The 19735-nt window shown below is 35.1% G+C and overlaps 1 protein-coding gene across 1 annotated transcript in view; it reads left to right on the top strand.

Moving 5' to 3' along the window:
- Positions 1-6998, top strand: part of LOC107654965 (uncharacterized) — an 8889-nt gene extending 1891 nt beyond the window's left edge. Inside the window, exons 3-8 of the mRNA XM_016442316.1 lie at positions 1969-2072; positions 3577-3751; positions 3822-3939; positions 4066-4151; positions 4269-4357; positions 5172-6998. Of these exons, the coding sequence (XP_016297802.1) occupies positions 1969-2072; positions 3577-3751; positions 3822-3939; positions 4066-4151; positions 4269-4357; positions 5172-5950 (1351 nt within the window). The 3' untranslated portion in view covers positions 5951-6998. The remainder of the gene's footprint in view (positions 1-1968; positions 2073-3576; positions 3752-3821; positions 3940-4065; positions 4152-4268; positions 4358-5171) is intronic.
- The last annotated feature ends 12737 nt before the right edge of the window (positions 6999-19735 follow it).

Below are 19735 nucleotides of genomic sequence, written 5' to 3'. Positions count from 1 at the left end.
CTGTATATCCTTCGGTTATTTTCACACTTAATTATGCCCATTAAAATGTATTTTACAAGTTTTTGTTACTTTCACTGTAAATATTTTTTTTTTGCTCTATGGTACATCATCTTTAATTTAACAGCATTGGAGATGCTCCATTGCAGCGGCTTAGTACTGTAATTAGTTTTAATCCAAATGATGCGTGTGCTAAGTGAGTGAACATCAAAGATCACACAACAGAATTGCGCTCTCTCTCCCCCCACCATTAAGTAACTTGTGCATTGTTTTATTTACTTGTTTTTTACATATCCGCCCGAACTACAAACTTTCCAGTGATGTCTGTGAGAAGGGTATATTCACTCGACAAGCTCGCGCAACTGCGCCGCCTCCATTCTGCTCTCTGTTGTTCTGTTGTCGGTGTTTCATTGTCTGAATATGGCACTTAACACATGCTGCGTGGTATCGGCGTTTGGTATCGGGGCATTTTAGAGTACGAGTACAGGAGCTCAGTATCGGCCCGATACCGATATCGGTATCGGTGCATCCCTAGTTAGGAGTAACTGAATAACTCGGGATATTGGTTTATTTGCGTGTTAGAATGAGCTATTTTAGGTAGGTGTGGTTGACTCTTAACTTTTAAAAAGAATATCTCTTTGGATTTGAGACTTTAGTCTTTGCAACTTTACAGATCTTCTTTATGCACCAAGAGCTTGTAACACTCCAAAGAGAAAGGAAAAATTGAAATCGCATCATATGACCCCTTTAAAATACTTGTCATCAGACGAGTTACTTTTTTTTACTCATTAGCCTACATGATTACATATTATTCACACAACAGCAATAAATGATTCCAAATTTATCAAATCACCTATTTTTAAACTTTTAAATATGGCTGTGCAAAAAATCGAATGCGATTTTCATGCGTATCTCGTCAGTAAAGCCGCTCCTGTGATTAGTAGTAAATCTCCAGCACGTGCTTTCAGATGGGGCGGCATTTACTACACAGAGCCATAGTTCACAGTCAAGGTACACAAAATCGCATTCAAAATCGGCAATGACCTCGATTTTGTGTAGCTTGTCAGTGAACTACGGCTCTGTGTTCAAAATTACAAAAGTAATTTCAGGTTTAGAAGTGTTTCAACATTGCATCAACTACTGATGAACACATTTTTATTTGAATCATCACTCACTAGGTTATTTAACCTTGTATTACTATAGCTTTGAAAAGCTTTTGTCTTTTAAACACATTAAAATACACAAATTAAATAAAACAAATTATTTGAATAATTAAGTATCACGTGTATGGTCACGGTTGTCTGACATTGGTTAATGGTCACATGATATGCAGCTAAACAAATTAAAATAATTTATTATTTTAGTAAGTGTTTTATTTTGATTGATGTTGTTTTAAAATGACTTAATTAAATTTTAACTTTTTATTATTTAATTATTAGCTTTTCATTAAACTCTAAACCCACTGCAGTTAATTTACAAGCTCCTAAAAGTAGTCTGATTATATTACCTAAAATGTGTACTGTAATGAATTACATTACTAACTACAATTATTGTAATGTAATTTGGAATCAGTAACAGACTACAATTTGTAAGCAATCTACCCAGCTCTGGTAAAAACTACATTAAAAATGTTTGGGATGTGAATGTGTGCAGTTTATGTTGTACAACAAAACGTACAAGTATAAATTATGTATACCACAGACTTTATTTTACTCATGAAAATACAATAACAAAAATTCATAAAATCTCCAGGGAACCCATGGCGAATTTAGTCTTCTGGGGTTTGACATCATTGCTGCAGCACTGCAATAGTAAAATAGTTGTTCAATCTTTTAGCACATTGATTTGTCACAAAATGTGTTGACCAAGGTACAATCACAAAATTATTATGTTATGTAAGAGGTAAGGTCCTAGCTAATTGTGTGTTTACAGTTCAGGATGAGGAACAACACTGTTCTGTTTATTATTTAGGGAGCGCCATGTGCACAGTCTGGTGGTGAGTCCCACATCTCGGACCCTATTGCGCAAACTTATCAGGAGCAGATCTGGTGACTTTTGGATCCAGCTGATGGATGGTAAGACCACGGGTCACACGGCAAGCTGTATTTTTATGAACAAATACACCATATTATAGAAAGGAACACATTATCATTATGCAATAACAGTCTTATATCACACATTTTCCAGTCTGCACTTGACCGATAAACATCACATATCTTCAACACAACAGAGATTTCTACAGAGATTTCTTGCCAGTTATATCATTGTATAATTATATAAAAAGTTTTAAAATCATATAGAATAGTTTCAAGAGCAGGTCATATGGTATTTTAAAGTGTCCTAATATTGTGTTTGAGTCCCCTACAACAGGTTTAAATGCATCTAAAGGTCAGAAAACATTGAAATTTTCTCAGAATATACATTTAATATTAGAGTAATTTGCCAAACCCCTCCCTTCCATAAGCCTACTCTGCTCTGATTGGTCAGCTGGCCAAGCCTGTTGTGATTGGCACAGAGAGGAGTCCTTGAGCAAGTTAGCGAGCGCTACCATTGACAAAGCACCTTTACATAAAACAATAATATAGTGCTCCAATCCGTTCTTATAATAATGGCATAAAATACAAAAATTCTTAGGAAATAGTGGGTTCACAGCGAATTATCAGAACTACTTCAGTAGGACAGTAATATCGTGCTTTACCTGGAAACCTAAAGCTGCACTAGGTGTACATCACATATTAGCACAAAAACTATATATTTTGAGCACTCAATTGAAAATGTACACATAACATTTGTATCAATCGTACTTACAGGTTGTGCTTCGGAGAGCTTGTTAGTCCAAATAAAGAAGATTAGAAGCCAAGGAAGATAAAAGCCAAGATTAGAGAAGCAGTCCTTGGTAAAATGACATGCACACAACAAAAGGTTCGAATTGTTTTTCTGTGGTATCCTTGAACACAGCGTCTTCTCAACATGATGTAAACACACTAACTAGCGGAAGTGTTTGTGGGCAGGTCAGATTCGTGGGCAGACGGGGATTATGCAAAGTTGTTACCCAGTGACGTATACCGGTAACAGGCAAAAGATTCGAAAAAATGACGACTCGTTAAGGCGATTCAGAATCGACTCTCTCTTTTGAGAGACAATATCTTTATTTATCATGTACTTTTTGATTAACAACTTTGCACATTGTTTTCATTTAAGGATAGCTACGTTATAAACTGCAAAAGAAACATTAAAGAGCAGGTCATATGGGTTTTTGAAAAATATCTATGAATATGAACTTTACTAAACAAAGCCAATATTTGAATTGTGTTGTCAGTTGCGTTAGGTTAAAAAGGCAAGCAGTTGAAATAACAGGCAGGCACTTCATGGATCAACTCTAATATATAAGCAGGGAATCCTAAGGGAGATTAGAAGAGTTGCATTCCAAAGACTGTGCCATTACAATGCATGTTGTAACTTGCCCAGAAGCTTTTTATACATTCCCACACTCAAATATGTTTTTGACCAAACCCTGATTTAATCTGTAAACCAAGCACTGTAAAAGGATGCTGATGGTCTCATGTATCTATACCGTAGACTCCTGGTCTTCTCCAGTCAGGTCTGCTGTGTACCTGCTGGGTCAGCAGGTGAATGTGCAGGTCTCCACGCGACATCATTACCAAGGGGTCAAGCTTTTTATCAACAGCTGTTATGCAGCTACAGTCAACACTTTGAGTCAAGCATCCAAACACAGCATCATAGACAATTATGGGTGAGTGGAGCAAAACACTGACTTTGTGGAACATTTATCAGACACAAAACACTGTCTCACACACATCCAGGTGTTTACGGGAAAGCTGGATAAATCCAGGTGCTTCAAGATTCAGGTTCTCCAGGGCAGACAATGTTGTTCAGTTCTCCTTTGGTGCTTTCCAGTTCATTGAGGCTCCAGATGCCCAGGTGTGTTTGTGTTGATTCTTTTCTCACGGTTGACATATTTATGAAGACAAAACTGTGCTGTACTGTGCATTGTGTTGCATTCATTCTTTGTGTGATTCATTAAGTTCTCTGTGTGATTTATTGTAGATCGCACTCCATTGTGAGCTCTCTGTTTCTGGTGGTGGACCTAGTCCAATGCAGAAGTCTTGTTTTTACGGCCACACCGATAAAAGGTTAACAAGACTAAACATCTGTCGCTGGGTGTTGTAAAGATCATGAATAACTTTTTTTCTATCATAAACAAAACCTCTTTTACCACAATTGTTCTACTAAAACTTTTCATTTGTTAGATGGATCTCTGTGTTTGGTCAAGATTCTATCTGTGACTGCTGTGATTCAGTCTGCAACCAGACCAAAACCAAACGAATAACACATGAAGGCAAGTAAATCATCAAACATAAATCCAATAGTAGTAGTCACACCTTTGCAATATTGGATCATCACTTTATTTCTTACTATGCTGGTCAAAAAAGACCTTATCAGATGACTGCACCAAAAAAACCTGTGTATATCCATGTTAATTTGGTGTATCAGCTAAAAGTCAAATTAAAGGAAAGACAAAAAACCTGCACATGATATCCACAGAAGAAATATTGAAGAATATATATTACAAGGCAAAATAAATACAAATACAAGTGCCAAACACAATGTTTTTTTTTATTATATAATACTTTTTAAATGTAAAACTTTTTAAATTACTTTTAATGCTTTAGATTAGTTTTTATTTTTATATTTTCCGTTTATTTTATTTTTATTTTTAGTAATTTTATGTGCATTTGTCATTTTATTAGTGTTTTTTATATTTCTATTCTAACTAAGTTTACGCTTTTCTGACTAACATTTTTGTTTTCAAACTTTATATTAATTACTGAAAAGGATTTTTAGCAGTTTAAATTAACAATAAGTAGATTTGGTCATTAGTGCACAAATATGTCATCGGCTGATCTTTTCTTGTTCCTTCATTAACTGTATTATTTTGGTCTCAAATTATTCAGCATTTCCTATATATTTATAGGTGTAAGGTTGTAGCTTTAAAACATGGATTAGTATTTAATAAAATGTTAGGTTTTTAGGTTTTAGGTTAAAATGGTGAAATTAGTTCACAGGAAACAACAGCTCTCTCTCAGCTGCATAATAAAGTTCATGGAGAAAATGAAGGTCTTGACCTCTGCTCTCTTTTTTCTGTGCATTAGGGTTTGTAAGCAGTGATCAAGTGCTCTTCTCTTATCCTGTGACTTCTCCTTTCTCAACTTTGCCTTCCTCAACTCTGGAATCCATTCCCATGGCTCATAGAAATGATGATGTTATCTGGTTTGAAGCCAAACTGGCCAAAGAGCCCCAGAGGTCCTACACCCACAAGGACTTTGTTGCCTCTGTTACCCTGATATCTTCTGAGGAGGACCATGATAAGAGACCGCACACATCTAACACCAGCACAGTGGAGTTCATAGAGGACAGGAAAGAGATGGAGGAAGAGAAACATGGGGATGTGGAGATTTTTATGGCAATCAGTAAGAGTATTGCAGGATCTGAAAGGCCAGATTTAGACCCTATGAAGCAGCTTGACGTTGCATCCTTGGATTGGTCTGGAGACAGGAAAATGCAGAACATGACAAAGGGTTCAAATTGCTCACCGAAGAATGGTCAGAGAGTGGAAAAAGTTCTTCAGGAGGACAAAGGTTCCACAGAGACTTCAGTTATGGTCAATGAAACCATGGAGGAACATCTTGATATGGATGAATCAATAATGGGAGACAGGCAACTGGATGAGGTGTTTCTGCCATCATTCATCTCCGAGGAAAAGAATTCTTCTGAAAATAAAAAGGAAGGGTTGGGCTTCCTGTTAATTTCACCATTTGAGGAGAAACCAGAGTTTTCACTTGGATCTGATGAGCTGATAGAGCAGGGTGTTGTAAGAAAACTAGACCTTGCACATGACTCAGATGATTATTATTTTTCAGAAGGAATTTAATTCAAAATTACTTTTTTTTTTACAAATAAACTCAAACTGGTAACTCAAATTCAAACTGGTATTGCAGGAAATCCTTTTCTTGATTGATAATCCATGTATTGAGAGATATTAAATTACTTTTGTTACATGGTTTCCTGGTTTCCATGGTAATGCCTTTTTTATTTTTTGCTTAAACAAAGCCTTTTTTAACTTGAATCAGAATATTCTGTTAATTGTAATCTTTAGGAGAAGCTGTTCATATCTAATGTCATTATGGGTCTTCATGGGCACATGTTTGGTCTTGCTGTCTGTACAATGAAATTTCAAGACCTTTGGGTAAAATCAGGCTAACTTTTGTCATTCAATGCAACGCCTATTCACATCACGTCAGTTGGGGATATAAAAAGACATTGTGTTCCTCACTCCCACTGGCCTTTTCATGTGTGTGATAATCTCCACAGCACTGTAATGGTTGTGAATTTGAATGAAGTGATTGTGTGTACTGCCATTATTTCTGCCACAATTCCTCCTGATTATTTGGTTTCCGTTCGCACTGACATGATTTTTTAAAAGAAAAAAGCTACATGTACAGTCATGATCTGTGAAACAACACTAGTGAGATACTTTGCAAGTATGTATTTTATTTTTCTGCAGTGTTTTCTTAATGTAATAAGATACACCTATTACGGATGCAAGTATGACCATTCTGAATAGAACATTTGGAATATTAAAATCATTAATATCATTAGTGGTTTTACACAGTCCATACTAATTGAAATCGCAATACAGTTTTAAAAACCAGTCTAAAAAATGATTTAGTAAAATTCCATTTTTGACAAACAGTTTAGCAAACATTGTTAATTTACTGCAATGTCACTCTGCCATCAGGTAAAAGTAAAGTAAATGATCTCAATATTGAATATTGCACAGTAGAAAATTAACAATGCTGCACATAACATGTTATAAGTGACAAAATTCTGGGTCTGTTAAGACTTTAGCACCAAAAAAATCCAGGGGCCAGTTGCATAAACTGTTCAGACTAGTCTTAAAAAGTTTATAATTGTGTATATATAAAGTAATTTTTTTTTATTCTAGAATCTAGACTGGTTATAACTTTTTTTTAAATCAGTCAAAAAGGTATACTGTATATTGCTCTAATTTGAATTGAAACGCAAGACTGGTTACTCTGGCTAACTGGTAGTTGGTCAACCTAGTTTTTAAGACAGTCATTACATGGCTATATTCATGCAACTGGCCTCTGGTTAGTTCAGGTGGGAGAGACACTACAATTATCTGTTTTATAAAGCACTAGAATGATTGTTTGAACTGTTACATACAGTAATGTAAAGGATCAGGGCATGTAACTAATAAACTAAATACTATTTGTTAAAAGCTGCCAAGGTTAGGAAATAACATCAAATAAATATATACATATAGTCAACATTTGAAGTGGATCAAAACCTTTCATCATATATATGTATATAGTGTATTTAACTGTAAACAATATAAAAATATATATAATGCTGTTGTCGGTCTTGCAAATCACAGAACATGTTTCATAAATTTCATGAATAGGATAACTGTTAGTTGAAGTGGTTTTGTAACATAACCATTATGGACGTATTAAACATTTTCCATTAAGAATATGGATTTCATTTCCGTAAAGCCATTTTGTTTTGTCTGTTCTCTTCTTCTTCTTCTTCTTCTTCTTCTTCTTCTTCTTCTTATAATGAACACAAACGATACACTCATCACGATCAGCAGCAGAATAACTGGGATATATATGAAGCACCCATTACATCTGTATGCTGACTCTCCTTGCCTCTCACTCTTATCTGTACAAGGAAATTGAATGAAAAGAAACTAAAAATCAGTTAAACACTTACATTTTATTGATGATTCAAGAGCATTTAAAAATTACTTCTGTTTTTGAAAGTCCTTACCTGAGTAGAGGTGGATCTCTCTCCTGATGTCTTGTCCCAGGGGATTGTTGTGCAGTATGAACGTCAAAGAGGAATTTGACACGTCGGTGAGATTTATCCAACTAGAAACAACATAAAGTCCTGTCTGTGTGTCCTGCGTGATGTGTGTTTGTGTCTGGTTAGTGATGTCTGAGTTCTCCATCAGCCACTGCAGTGTAGGAGAAGGGTAACCCCCATCTGAGGTCACCAGAAGATCCACTCCATCAGTTAACAATGAGAACTGCAGACGAGGTTCAGAGTAGAATGCTGTAAAACACAACAGAAAAAAAGGCATTAAAACCAAGGGCAATTCAATCATATTCTGAGACTGAAATTGATTTACATGATTTTCTAATAACATCGGTCCATGTTGCTTTGTTACCTGCAATTTTCACTCCAAAGCTCTTCTTCTGGCTGCCAGTGTTTGTGCTGACGGAGCAGGTGTACACACCGGCGTCCTGAAGAGTGACTTTGTCCAGTTTGAGTGATGCGTTTCCTCCTGCCATCTCCTGAATGAACAGACTGGTGCGGTTGACAAAATGCAGATGCTGGCGGTCGAGCTGGTCCTGACTGTAGTAGAAGCTGTGAACAACATCCAGTCCACGCTGCCAGGTGATAACGGTGCTTTTCAGATCCCATGAGCTGTCCACAGAGAATGTGCAGGGGAGGATCAGCGACTCACCGTAAAACCCAGTGACAGTGTTTCTGGGAACAGTAATCTCAAACTCAGCTGGAAAGTGAAGGAGAGAAAAACATGAACATTTAATTACCATAATCACTCATTACTTGGTTGATGAGATTATTATTTCAGTGTTTATATAATTTAAATAAATATTTTAGTTGTATTTATAAACCTTTATGAGGAACAGTGTAATGATCTAGCTGTTGAGGCTGTAATGCTATTTCTTGGCAAGTATGAATGAAATAGGTGGGGCTGAACCACACTGAAACTCTGTTTCCTTATGTCCTTATGCATGAGTTATGAAAAACTCCTATGCCACCTACACCACAAATCTGGCAGAACAAGGAATGGATAATCGTTATTATTAGTAAGATGATAGGAATGCTGAACAGTCTCAGTTTTGCTTGATTTATTGATCAGTCCAGGAAAAGATCTGTTAGTTCTAATATGTCTCTAAGCATTTCAGTAAGTTAAAGAATTTTAAGTTCTACTGAAACTCAACATAAGTTTGTGATCATATTATGATCATTTTAATTCCATTTTTTAAAACCCTTTTCTGTTTACTCTTGGGAAAGAAAAACAAAACTGTCACTGGGGTGGGGTAACCTTTTAAAATGTACTAAAACTTCACATTTATTTTTAAAGTACTAATAAGTACCTTTAAGGGATTCATGTACCATTTGAGGCAAATAAGGTACACATATGTACCTTGTAGCCTATGTATCTTAGGGTATCCCTTTTAAACTGCTATGAATATAAAACATTGTCGTTATGCTACCCTATAAAGGCAGAACACAGTATCTGTGCTGTAACAGAAGGGTTTGCTTCTGTTATTGTTCAGAGAAAGCGCCTAAGTTATAATCAGAATTTAATCAAAAACTTATAAGCAGTTTTTTCCGTTTCAGTGTTAACATATTACAGCCTTTCCTCTTAAGACTTATTTTATTTCCACCTAACGTTACAACATTCAGAAATGAACAAATCTTTTGGAAAAAAAAAAAGTTAAAGTTATCCCTAAGCTGTGGCATGCTGAGCCACTTGACTACTTCATTATGTTATTTTGAGAAGCCCAATGCGTTTAGCCCTGTTTTGGAGTCTTATAATAGATAATAATATCAGAATAATGTTGTAATCGTTTGTATAGTTTCACCTCTATGAATATAAAACTCTGTAAATATTGGCTGAATAATTTGGACTTTTTTGAGCGGCTCCTTAAAGATTATTTTAAGATTTTATTATAGTTTGAAAAATTTATCAGAAATACTCACTGAAACAGGAGGCTTCAAAAAGAAGGAGAGACAGGCACAACACTTCCAGGTTCATATCACGGTCCACGGCCGTTGGTAACAGGTAAATCCTCTGTAAACCCCTGAATCACACCAGATGAACTTTGAGATGCTGTCCTCTGTTGTATGTCGGGGAAGCGGTCTGAGATCAACAGCAGAGATCCTGTCCCGATCACACCTGATGAACTCTGAGATGAACACCGCCATTTTTATTTATCTTAAACTCCGCCTGTCCTGGTTGTCATAGTTTCACTTGTCACTGATCTGTAATAGAGAATTATAATGTGACCCTTGACCACAAAACCAGTCATAACTACTACGGGTTTATTTGTAGCAATAGCCAAAAATAGATTGTTTGTGTCAAAATTATCGATTTTTCTTTTAAGCCAAAAATCATTAGGATATTAAGTAAAGATCATGTTCCATGAAGATATTTTGTAAATTTCCAACCGTAAATATCAATATGTTATACTCAATAGGCCTATTTTGACATATTTGCTCCCTCAGATTCCAGATTTTCAAATAGTTGTATCTCGGCCAGATATTGTCCTATCCGAACAAACCATACATCAAACCATAATCCTATTTACTGTATTCAGCTTTCAGATGATGTATAAATCTCAATTTCAAAAAATGTACCCTTATGACTGGTTTTGTGGTGCAGGGTCACATATGTCTACCTCCTGAAACAAAAAGGCAACTAAAACGTTTAATGTGTACTCAATTTTTGGGTGAGTTTGTGTCATTTTTATTTAATAATATGAATTTATGTTTTGTAGGAAAGATTGTTATGTTTATTGTTACGTGATCTGCTTATTTATTTATTTTTCTCATTTATTTTTTTATTTTTAATCTCTCTCTCTCTCTCTTTTGAATTTGAATTGCTATGCATTGTTTGGCCATCATTGAACCCCTGGCTCTTTTCTGTGGCGCATGTTTTTTCACGTTTGTATTTTCCTAAGCAAGTGTTTACTAATAAAAAAATAAAAAAATAAATAATAATAGAGAATTATCTTATATAATAAGAGAATAATTAAGAATAATTCGCTAACAATACATTATCAAAGAAGTAAGCTACTAAACGAAAGCGGGATGATGTTTATTAATGATGTTAATTAATATAGTATTAATATTAATTCATGTTTAAGAGCACACATTCTTGAATATAACAGGAACGTCCCAAAGATTGTGCATTATTGATCTAGCCTATGTTGGCTATGTACCGAGTTGGCTGCTGTTGCTAGCATATAAAAAGCACGTGACAAAGGCATAACCGAAACTCGCTTTTTAGCGCTTGTTTCATAGTGCTTTTTATAGCTGTTATATAGTTTTTATAGTTATTTTTCTAACTATCTTAGTCTTATTATTTCCCTTTATGCATCTCTCTCTCTCTCTCTCTCTCGCTCTCTCTTTCTCTCTCAGATCCATAGCAACCTGAACAACGAGAATGGGCAAAGAACGCTCTCTCGGTGCGCCTAGTATCTAACGTCACGGGAACATTACGTCTTACGTCTTACGTCACATGGCACGATTGCTTACGTAACATAGAAACGCTTCTGTGACTAAACGTTGTCCAGAGGTACGTATTTCCTAATGAAAAATTGTGCTATATGGTGGCCCAGTAGTGCATAACAAAACGACATTTAAAAAGGAAACATAAATTAACAACACAACGGAAAGTTAAAACTGAGCTCATCATGAGGAAGCAGCACATTTGTCAGACAACTGTGCATCAGGAGATAAGTGTGTAAGTGCACCTGGTCAGACAATGAGACATTACGAAAGTATTGGTCTATACTTAGACAATAATTAAGGAGTAAAAATGCAAAAACTGAAACGGCAAGCAAAAAGATTGGTACTCACAGGGAGCAACGGAGGAAGATCAATCACAGGAGAACCTGTCTGCCAGTGAAGAAATAGCCTACAACTTGGACAATAATCACAAAGACAAAATATATTGCTGAAATATTATTAAATGATCAAAATAAGTAAACAATACGTAGGAGAAATAATATGCACGAGCAAATATGTTACTTTTCTATTTTTTTCCAGGATCGTAGCTATTATGTGCTTTAAAACTAAAAAAGTCAATTTTTTTCAAATCTATTAATTTCAAAGCTTGGTTGTCTGACATTCTAAAGAATTGAAATATAATCTCAAATAAATTTAAACCGATCCTTATCCAGAAATCATAGACTGTTGAAGAATCTAAGGATTCTACTTGCAACCTTTGTGTTGCTTCAAGAGAAAAACCATACATTTGTGTTGTTTTACTTTCTTTGTTTCATTCATTCATTCATTCATTTGTTCATTCATTCACAGTAATTTACAATAATCATTTAACAATTTATATACTCATTGATTCATTCATTGATTTGTCATTTATTTTATTTTATTTTTCCATTGTTTTTTTTGTTACTTTTATGATTTTGTGGTTTCAGGGGCTACTTGTCTTCATTAGCAAGAGAAGATTTTCTTGAACAGAATGTCAACACATTCAATACAATTACAACAACAACAAATACAAAAAAATGCAAATGCTTGGGGGAGATATAAACAATATTATAGGAATACATGAAAGAGTGCACAAGCTTGCAAAACTCTAATAGCTTTTTGTTTCTTTGAAGGCAATATGGACTCAATATAATGCTTCACTTAATTTTTAAATGCTATAAAACATGGATTTTTTTCCCTGAAAATTTATAATTACAAATATTAAATTTAGCGATTAAAATAAAACATTAATTTTTAAAAAGTGTGGGTCTGTTAATCTTTAGAGTTTTCAATAATGCCTAAAAGAACATCTTTCCACTGTAAAGTAATATTTTCATCAACATCATTAGCCAACAACTAAAATCAAGTACATTCCGCCAAAAAAAAAAAAAAAAAGACACACAAGGGCAGTGCCAAAATAAATTAACAAATGTCTCTGGCTTCCGCTTATAAAAGCTACATCTTACATCTATATCTTTTTTAAATTTAGTTTAATAAAGTTTAGCAGGGTATACTCTGTGAAGGAGTTTAAAAGATATCTCTTTGACCTTATTTGTTAAGAGATAGTGATTGGACAGAGGCCAGAATTTTTTTTCCAACCAACATCACTCACAGATTGATTCCAGTATGCAATTACATTTGGTTTCGAAGCAACATCCTTCTGGAAAGGGGCTCTTATTTATCTGTAATAATTATTACAATGATAAGAAAAACATATATAGGGGAGTGATTGGGTGAGAGTTGTTGGAATTGCTGATAATTCTATTTTTTTTAAAGTTTAATCTGAATTAAATAATTAATCTGAATTAATTTAATCTGAATGAATGAATTGGTCTACCAAAACAATGTTATTTTGAAACCAGTTTTAAAAAATAGACTTTTGTTTATATAAAATGTCCGTATTATTCCAAATAAAGTAATGGTGTGGTAAAAAAAAAAAAAAAGTGTTTGTAAATTAAATTCCACACTAAGCTTGATGATGAAGTGCCGAAAGTTTCACAGGTATTTTGTTAATATCAAAATTGCAAACAAAGAAAAAATTGAGCATCAAAACATATGCAACTACACTGCACCTGCACATAAACCATGCATGCGTGTGATGCTGCTGACGTAGAACATGCATGCGCTGCGTCTGGTTTACGTGCAGAGGAAAGCACGCGCAAGTGTCATGATACTCTCCATAATGGCGGAACACCGTCACTTGAGGAGAAGAATTGTTGAATTGAGTGTTTTTTTTTTTTTGGTGCACAAAAAGTATTCTCATAACTTCATAAAACTATGGTTGAACCCCTGATGTCACATGGACTATTTTGTCAACGTTCTTGGTACCTTTCTGGGCCTTGAATGTGGCAGGAACTATGGAGGGTCAGAAAACTCGCTTTCATCAAAAATATCTTAATTTGTGTTCCGAAGATGAACGAAAGTTTTTTGGGGTTTGGAAAGACATGAGGGTGAGTCATTTATGACAGAATTCTCATTTTTGTGTGAACTATCCCTTTAATTTATTATTTTATTTTTTATGTATTAGTAAATCAGGACTTCACATTTATAGATAGATCATTTTATTTGTCCTCAGAGAGGAAATTAATTTTCACAGAAGGTGCATATACAACACAAGGACAACTACCCATTATGTACAAACTTGTCACAATACATTCACGAACAAAAAAATGCAAGAGTGTAAGATGATGGCTATTTTCCTGTGTGTTTAAAGCACGTATTGCTGTAGGAACAAAACTCTTACCAAAGTTAGTCCTCCTACACATACATGCTGATAATTTAGGAATACCAATAATCCTACTAGCCAAATGAGGTATCTTTAAAAGTTTGTTCCTTTAAAATGTATTATCTATTAGCATGAAAATCATTGATGTAATGTGAGCAAAATTTAATTTCTAAATTTACTGGCACAATCAACAATTTTCATTCAATGTTACTTTTGGCTTTAATTGCAACAGTCGTAATAGTTTTAGTAATGCAGGGGCAGTTTTCCTCCCGAGCACCCAATTATTTTCGACCCTGGTGCACAGGCAACAAGAGACAAAATACAAAATCCACATGTTTTTTATGTTTTTTTTTACAAAATGTAAATATGAATCTAGGTGAAAAATTGTGATGAATACATTACAGTGGGTAGAAAAGAATAATACAAAATAATAATAATAAAATAAACTATACAAATTTTACAGTACACAGTACACACACAAGATGTTGTGATGCCAATACTGTGGTCCAAAATTATGACAAACAACTACTTCCAATACAACTCTGTCCCACATATAATGAGCCTCCTTACCACAATCACACTGCACAGGAATTATACGAAAAATAATATATACAATAAATATTAAAATTAAATGGAGGGTTTCTACAGCAAATGTTACTTAAACCAGGCAGTATGTCCTGTATTACAGATGGTAAGCTTGTGTGTCTGATGAAAATAACATTAAACATATTAAATTTTAATATTTAAAGGTTTACATATCATCCAACAGTGATCTTCTACATTCCACGTCTCCTTCAAACCCCACTGGGTTGTTTTCCCACTGAGAATTTGAGTCCCATTTTACTTTTTCCGTTAAGCAGCTGAATTTCAGAATGGAATCCCATTTCCGTAAAGCTGTTTAGTTTTGTCTGTTCTCTTCTTCTTCTTCTTGTAATGAACACAAACACACTCACCGCGATCAGCAGCAGCAGCAGAATAACTGGGATATATATGAAGCACCCATCACATCTGTATGCCAGCTCTTCTTGCCTCTCACGCTTATCTGTAAAAATAATTTTAATTAAAATAAACTGCTAATTAGTTTTAAACATTTAAATATTATTGATGATTCAAGAGCATTTAAAAATGACTTCTGTTTTTGAAAGTCCTTACCTGAGTAGAGGTGGATCTCTCTCCTGATGTCTTGTCCCAGGGGATTGTTGTGCAGTATGAACGTCAAAGAGGAATTTGACACGTCGGTGAGATTTATCCAACTAGAAACAACATAAAGTCCTGTCTGTGTGTCCTGCGTGATGTGTGTTTGTGTCTGGTTAGTGATGTCTGAGTTCTCCATCAGCCACTGCAGTGTAGGAGAAGGGTAACCCCCATCTGAGGTCACCAGAAGATCCACTCCATCAGTTAACAATGAGAACTGCAGACGAGGTTCAGAGTAGAATGCTGTAAAACACAACAGAAAAAAGGCATTAAAACCAAGGGCAATTCAATCATATTCTGAGACCTTGAAATTGATTTACATGATTTTCTAATAACATCGGTCCATGTTGCTTTGTTACCTGCAATTTTCACTCCAAAGCTCTTCTTCTGGCTGCCAGTGTTTGTGCTGACGGAGCAGGTGTACACACCGGCGTCCTGAAGAGTGACTTCGTCCAGTTTGAGTGATGCGGTTCCTCCTGCCATCTCCTGAATGAACAGACTGGTGCGGTTGACAAAATGCAGATTCTGGCGGTCGAGCTGGTCCTGACTGTAGTAGAAGCTGTGAACAACATCCAGTCCACGCTGCCAGAGGATGAGGGTGCTTCTCAGATCCCATGAGCTGTCCACAGGGAATGTGCAGGGGAGGATCAGCACCTCACCGTAAAACCCAGTGACAGTGTTTCTGGGAACAGTAATCTCAAACTCAGCTGGAAAGTGAAGGAGAGAAATATGTCAACATCTAAGTTTCACAATTACTCATTACTTGGTTGATGAGATGATTATTTCAGTAATTATTCTCACTGTCAGTAAGAGTTCTATAATCTATTTGTACATTTTCCAATTTAAATATTGTATATGCAGTATGTGCATACTGAAAAATCTACAGAAATATGCCTAACACTTAGTTAATGAATCAGGTGTCAGTCATGGCCTAATTTACATTTACATTTATTCATTCAGCAGATGCTTTTATCCAAAGTCCCTTACAATTGGGGAATACATCAAACGACATTTGTACATTAGTTGTAATGTATTATCAACAAACACTAATTAATAATGAAAAACTGTATATTAATACTAAACATATACATTCTACATTGTTGTTCTTTGTTAATTCACAATACATAACCTAAGTTAAAGACTTTAACCTTATTATTCCAGTGCATTTTCAAAAAGAACATTTTGAAATTCCATAATAATTTCAATAATTTCTCAATATTACTCACTATAACAGGGTGCTTTAAAAAGAAGTAGAAACAGTCAGAAAACTGTCACTCGACGCTTAACTGGGTTCATATCACATTCACGGTGGCTGCAAACAGGTAAACACCCTCCGTGGGGTGCTGGAGATGTCTGCGCAGATCAACACAAGTGATCCTGTTATGATCACACCAGATGAACTTTGTGACTAAAGTTACTAAGCTTACTGCAGCTAAACATACAGGTGAAACATAGCCAAATTCGGGCTAAAATATGTGATTGGGCAATCTAGACTTTATGAGAGGCTTTATAAAAGATTTATACATGGTAATTTTAATAATTGGAAATACTCACTGAAACAGTAGGCTTCAAAAAGGAGAAGACAGTCAGAACACTTTCAGGTTCATATGAAGGTCCATGGCCGTTGGTAATAGGTAAATCCTCTGTAAGCCCCTGAATTCCCTGAAATGTTTAAGCACACACATTCTTGAATATGACATGTTCAAAACGTTGTGCTTTAATTTGTAGTAATAAATTCCTATTTTCTTAAAGGAACACTCCACTATTTTTGAAAATAGGCTCATTTTCGGAATGAGAGTATAGTTCCTAGCCATATCGGCCTAGAAAATCGCAACTTTTCATTTTCCGTCAGTCTTAGTACACGATGCAACTACAGAAGAGTCAAGTTTTAAATAGGAAAAATATCGAAAAAGAATATTTTTTTCTTTTTCTTTTCATTTTTGAGCGAGATGCTAATGGTCTAATCAGATTCAATGATCTATGCTAAGCTGCAGCTAAAAGTGCTACTGCCAGACCCGGAGATCGGCTGAATGGATTCGAAAACGGTAAAACTCAACTGTTTAACTCTAGGGGAGTTGGAAAATGAGCCTATTTTCAAAAATAGTGGAGTGTTCCTTTAATCCGAGGTGCTGTTTAAAAATGTTTCCTAATATCCTTGTACATAAGCAATGAAAAACCCCTATGCCACCTACATCTCACAAAACTGCACAAAAAACTGATATGAATGAATAGTCTCACGTTAGTTTGATTGACCAATCCAGTAATAGCACCGAACCCCCAACTGCTCCCCAGGTGCCGCAGCAATATGGCTGCCCACTGCTCCGGGTGTGTGTTCACTGCTGTGTGTGTGCACTTGGATGGGTTAAATGCAGAGCACAAATTCCAAGTATAGGTCACATACTCGGCCATACTTGGCTACACGTCACTTCACTTTCACTTTAAAATGTACTAATATGTAGTTTTAAAGTACTAATAAGTACCTTAAAGGTACTAATATGTACCATTTGGGGGTAAAAAAAGGTTCAAATATCTACCTTGTAGCCTTTGTACCTTGACTTTGAATTTCCACCATTTCTCCTGTTTCACCATTCACTAAACTTTAAACTATTATGAATATAAAACCTTGTCACTGATTTATGCTGCGCTACAAATGCAGAACATAGTATCTGTGCTGTAACAGAAGGGTTTGCTTCTGTTATGGTTGAGAGAAAACGTCTAAGTTCAAATCAAAAAATTAATCAAAAGAATTACAAACCTTTTTTTCAGTTTCAGTGTTAACATATTAGGCTACAGCATTTTGTCTTAACTGGTGTGTGTCTAACATTACAGTACTGAACAAAATTCACATCACGTGCACTGCATACACGTATTCGTTTTTTTTTTTTCAACTGCTTACACACAAAATCTTTACTTCAAACAGCAGAAGCACACACCAAATCTACAAAACCATACACTAATTCTGCCTTTGCCTCAGTTTTCAATTTCATAAAACACTTATTGCAAAACACAACACACAATTCTCTATGTAACACACAAAAATGTAACAGGAATGAATATTATAGCAAAAGTGTTTGCAAATGTTTAAGATTTGTTTGTGATATTTTGAATGCAGTGCTTCATTTTGCAAGAGATGTGAGGCATTTTGTGTGCAATTCTTGGATTTGTGTGTAAAGTTTTGAAAAAAAAGGCAAAGTTTTGAAAATGTGTGTAAGCAGTTGAAAAAAACTGATAAAAAAAATGTGAAGTTATCTCTAAGCTGGGGCATGCTACTTGACCACTTTTTTTTTTAGAGGTAATGTTTGTTTCGCTTTATTTTATGGAGTCTTATAATAGGAAAGCAGAATAATTTAGTAAGTTTCAGCTCTATGAATATAACAACTCTGTAAATATTGGCTGAATAATTTGGACTTTTTTTGAAGATTAAGATTTTATTATAGTTTGAATAATTTATCAGAAATACTCACTGAAACAGGAGGCTTCAAAAAGAAGGAGAGACAGGCACAACACTTCCAGGTTCATATCACGGTCCACGGCCGTTGGTAACAGGTAAATCCTCTGTAAACCCCTGAATCACACCAGATGAACTTTGAGATGCTGTCCTCTGTTGTATGTCGGGGAAGCGGTCTGAGATCAACAGCAGAGATCCTGTCCCGATCACACCTGATGAACTCTGAGATGTCAGTCCACACTGCCATTTTTATTTATCTTAAACTCCGCCTGTCCTGGCGTCATGGTGTCACTTGTCACTGATCTATAACAAATCTATAACAAAGTCCCTTTCAGAGATTTCTATATAGTATATTTCTATAGTCTTTGTCTATAATATAGGATTATACGTCTACCTCCTGCTCCTGTAACAAAAAGGCAACTAAAACGTTTAATGTGTGCTTATTTTTTGGTGATTTTGTGTCATTTTTATTTTATAATATTAATTTATGTTTTGTAGCAAAGATTGTTATGTTTATTGTTATGTGATCTGTTTTTCTCATTTATTTCTTTTTAATGTACAGCGGGTAAAATAAGTATTGAACACATCACCATTTTTCTCAGTAAATATATTTCTAAAGGTGCTGTTGACGTGACATTTTCACCAGAAGTAATCCATACATACAAAGAAAACAATACAACAAATAAGTTCAGAAATTAAGTTCTGTGTAATAAAATGGAATGACCCAGGGAAAAAGTATTGAACATGCTTACTGAAATTTATTTAATACTTCATACAAAAGCCTTTGTTGGTAATGACAGCTTCAAGACGCCTCCTGTATGGAGAAACTAGTCGTATGCATTGCTCAGGTGTGATTTTGGCCCATTCTTCCACACAAACAGTCTTCAAATCTTGAAGGTTCTGTGGGCCTCTTCTATGAACTCTAATCTTTAGTTCTTTCCATAGATATTTTCTATTGGATTGAAGTCATGTGATTGGCTGGGCCATTCTAGCAGCTTTACTTTCTTTCTCTGAAC

This window comes from Sinocyclocheilus anshuiensis, unplaced genomic scaffold (genome assembly GCF_001515605.1).
Source record: "Sinocyclocheilus anshuiensis isolate Anshui unplaced genomic scaffold, SAMN03320099.WGS_v1.1 scaffold487, whole genome shotgun sequence".
NCBI lineage: Eukaryota > Metazoa > Chordata > Actinopteri > Cypriniformes > Cyprinidae > Sinocyclocheilus > Sinocyclocheilus anshuiensis.
This window is presented reverse-complemented; position numbering and strand designations above follow the sequence as displayed.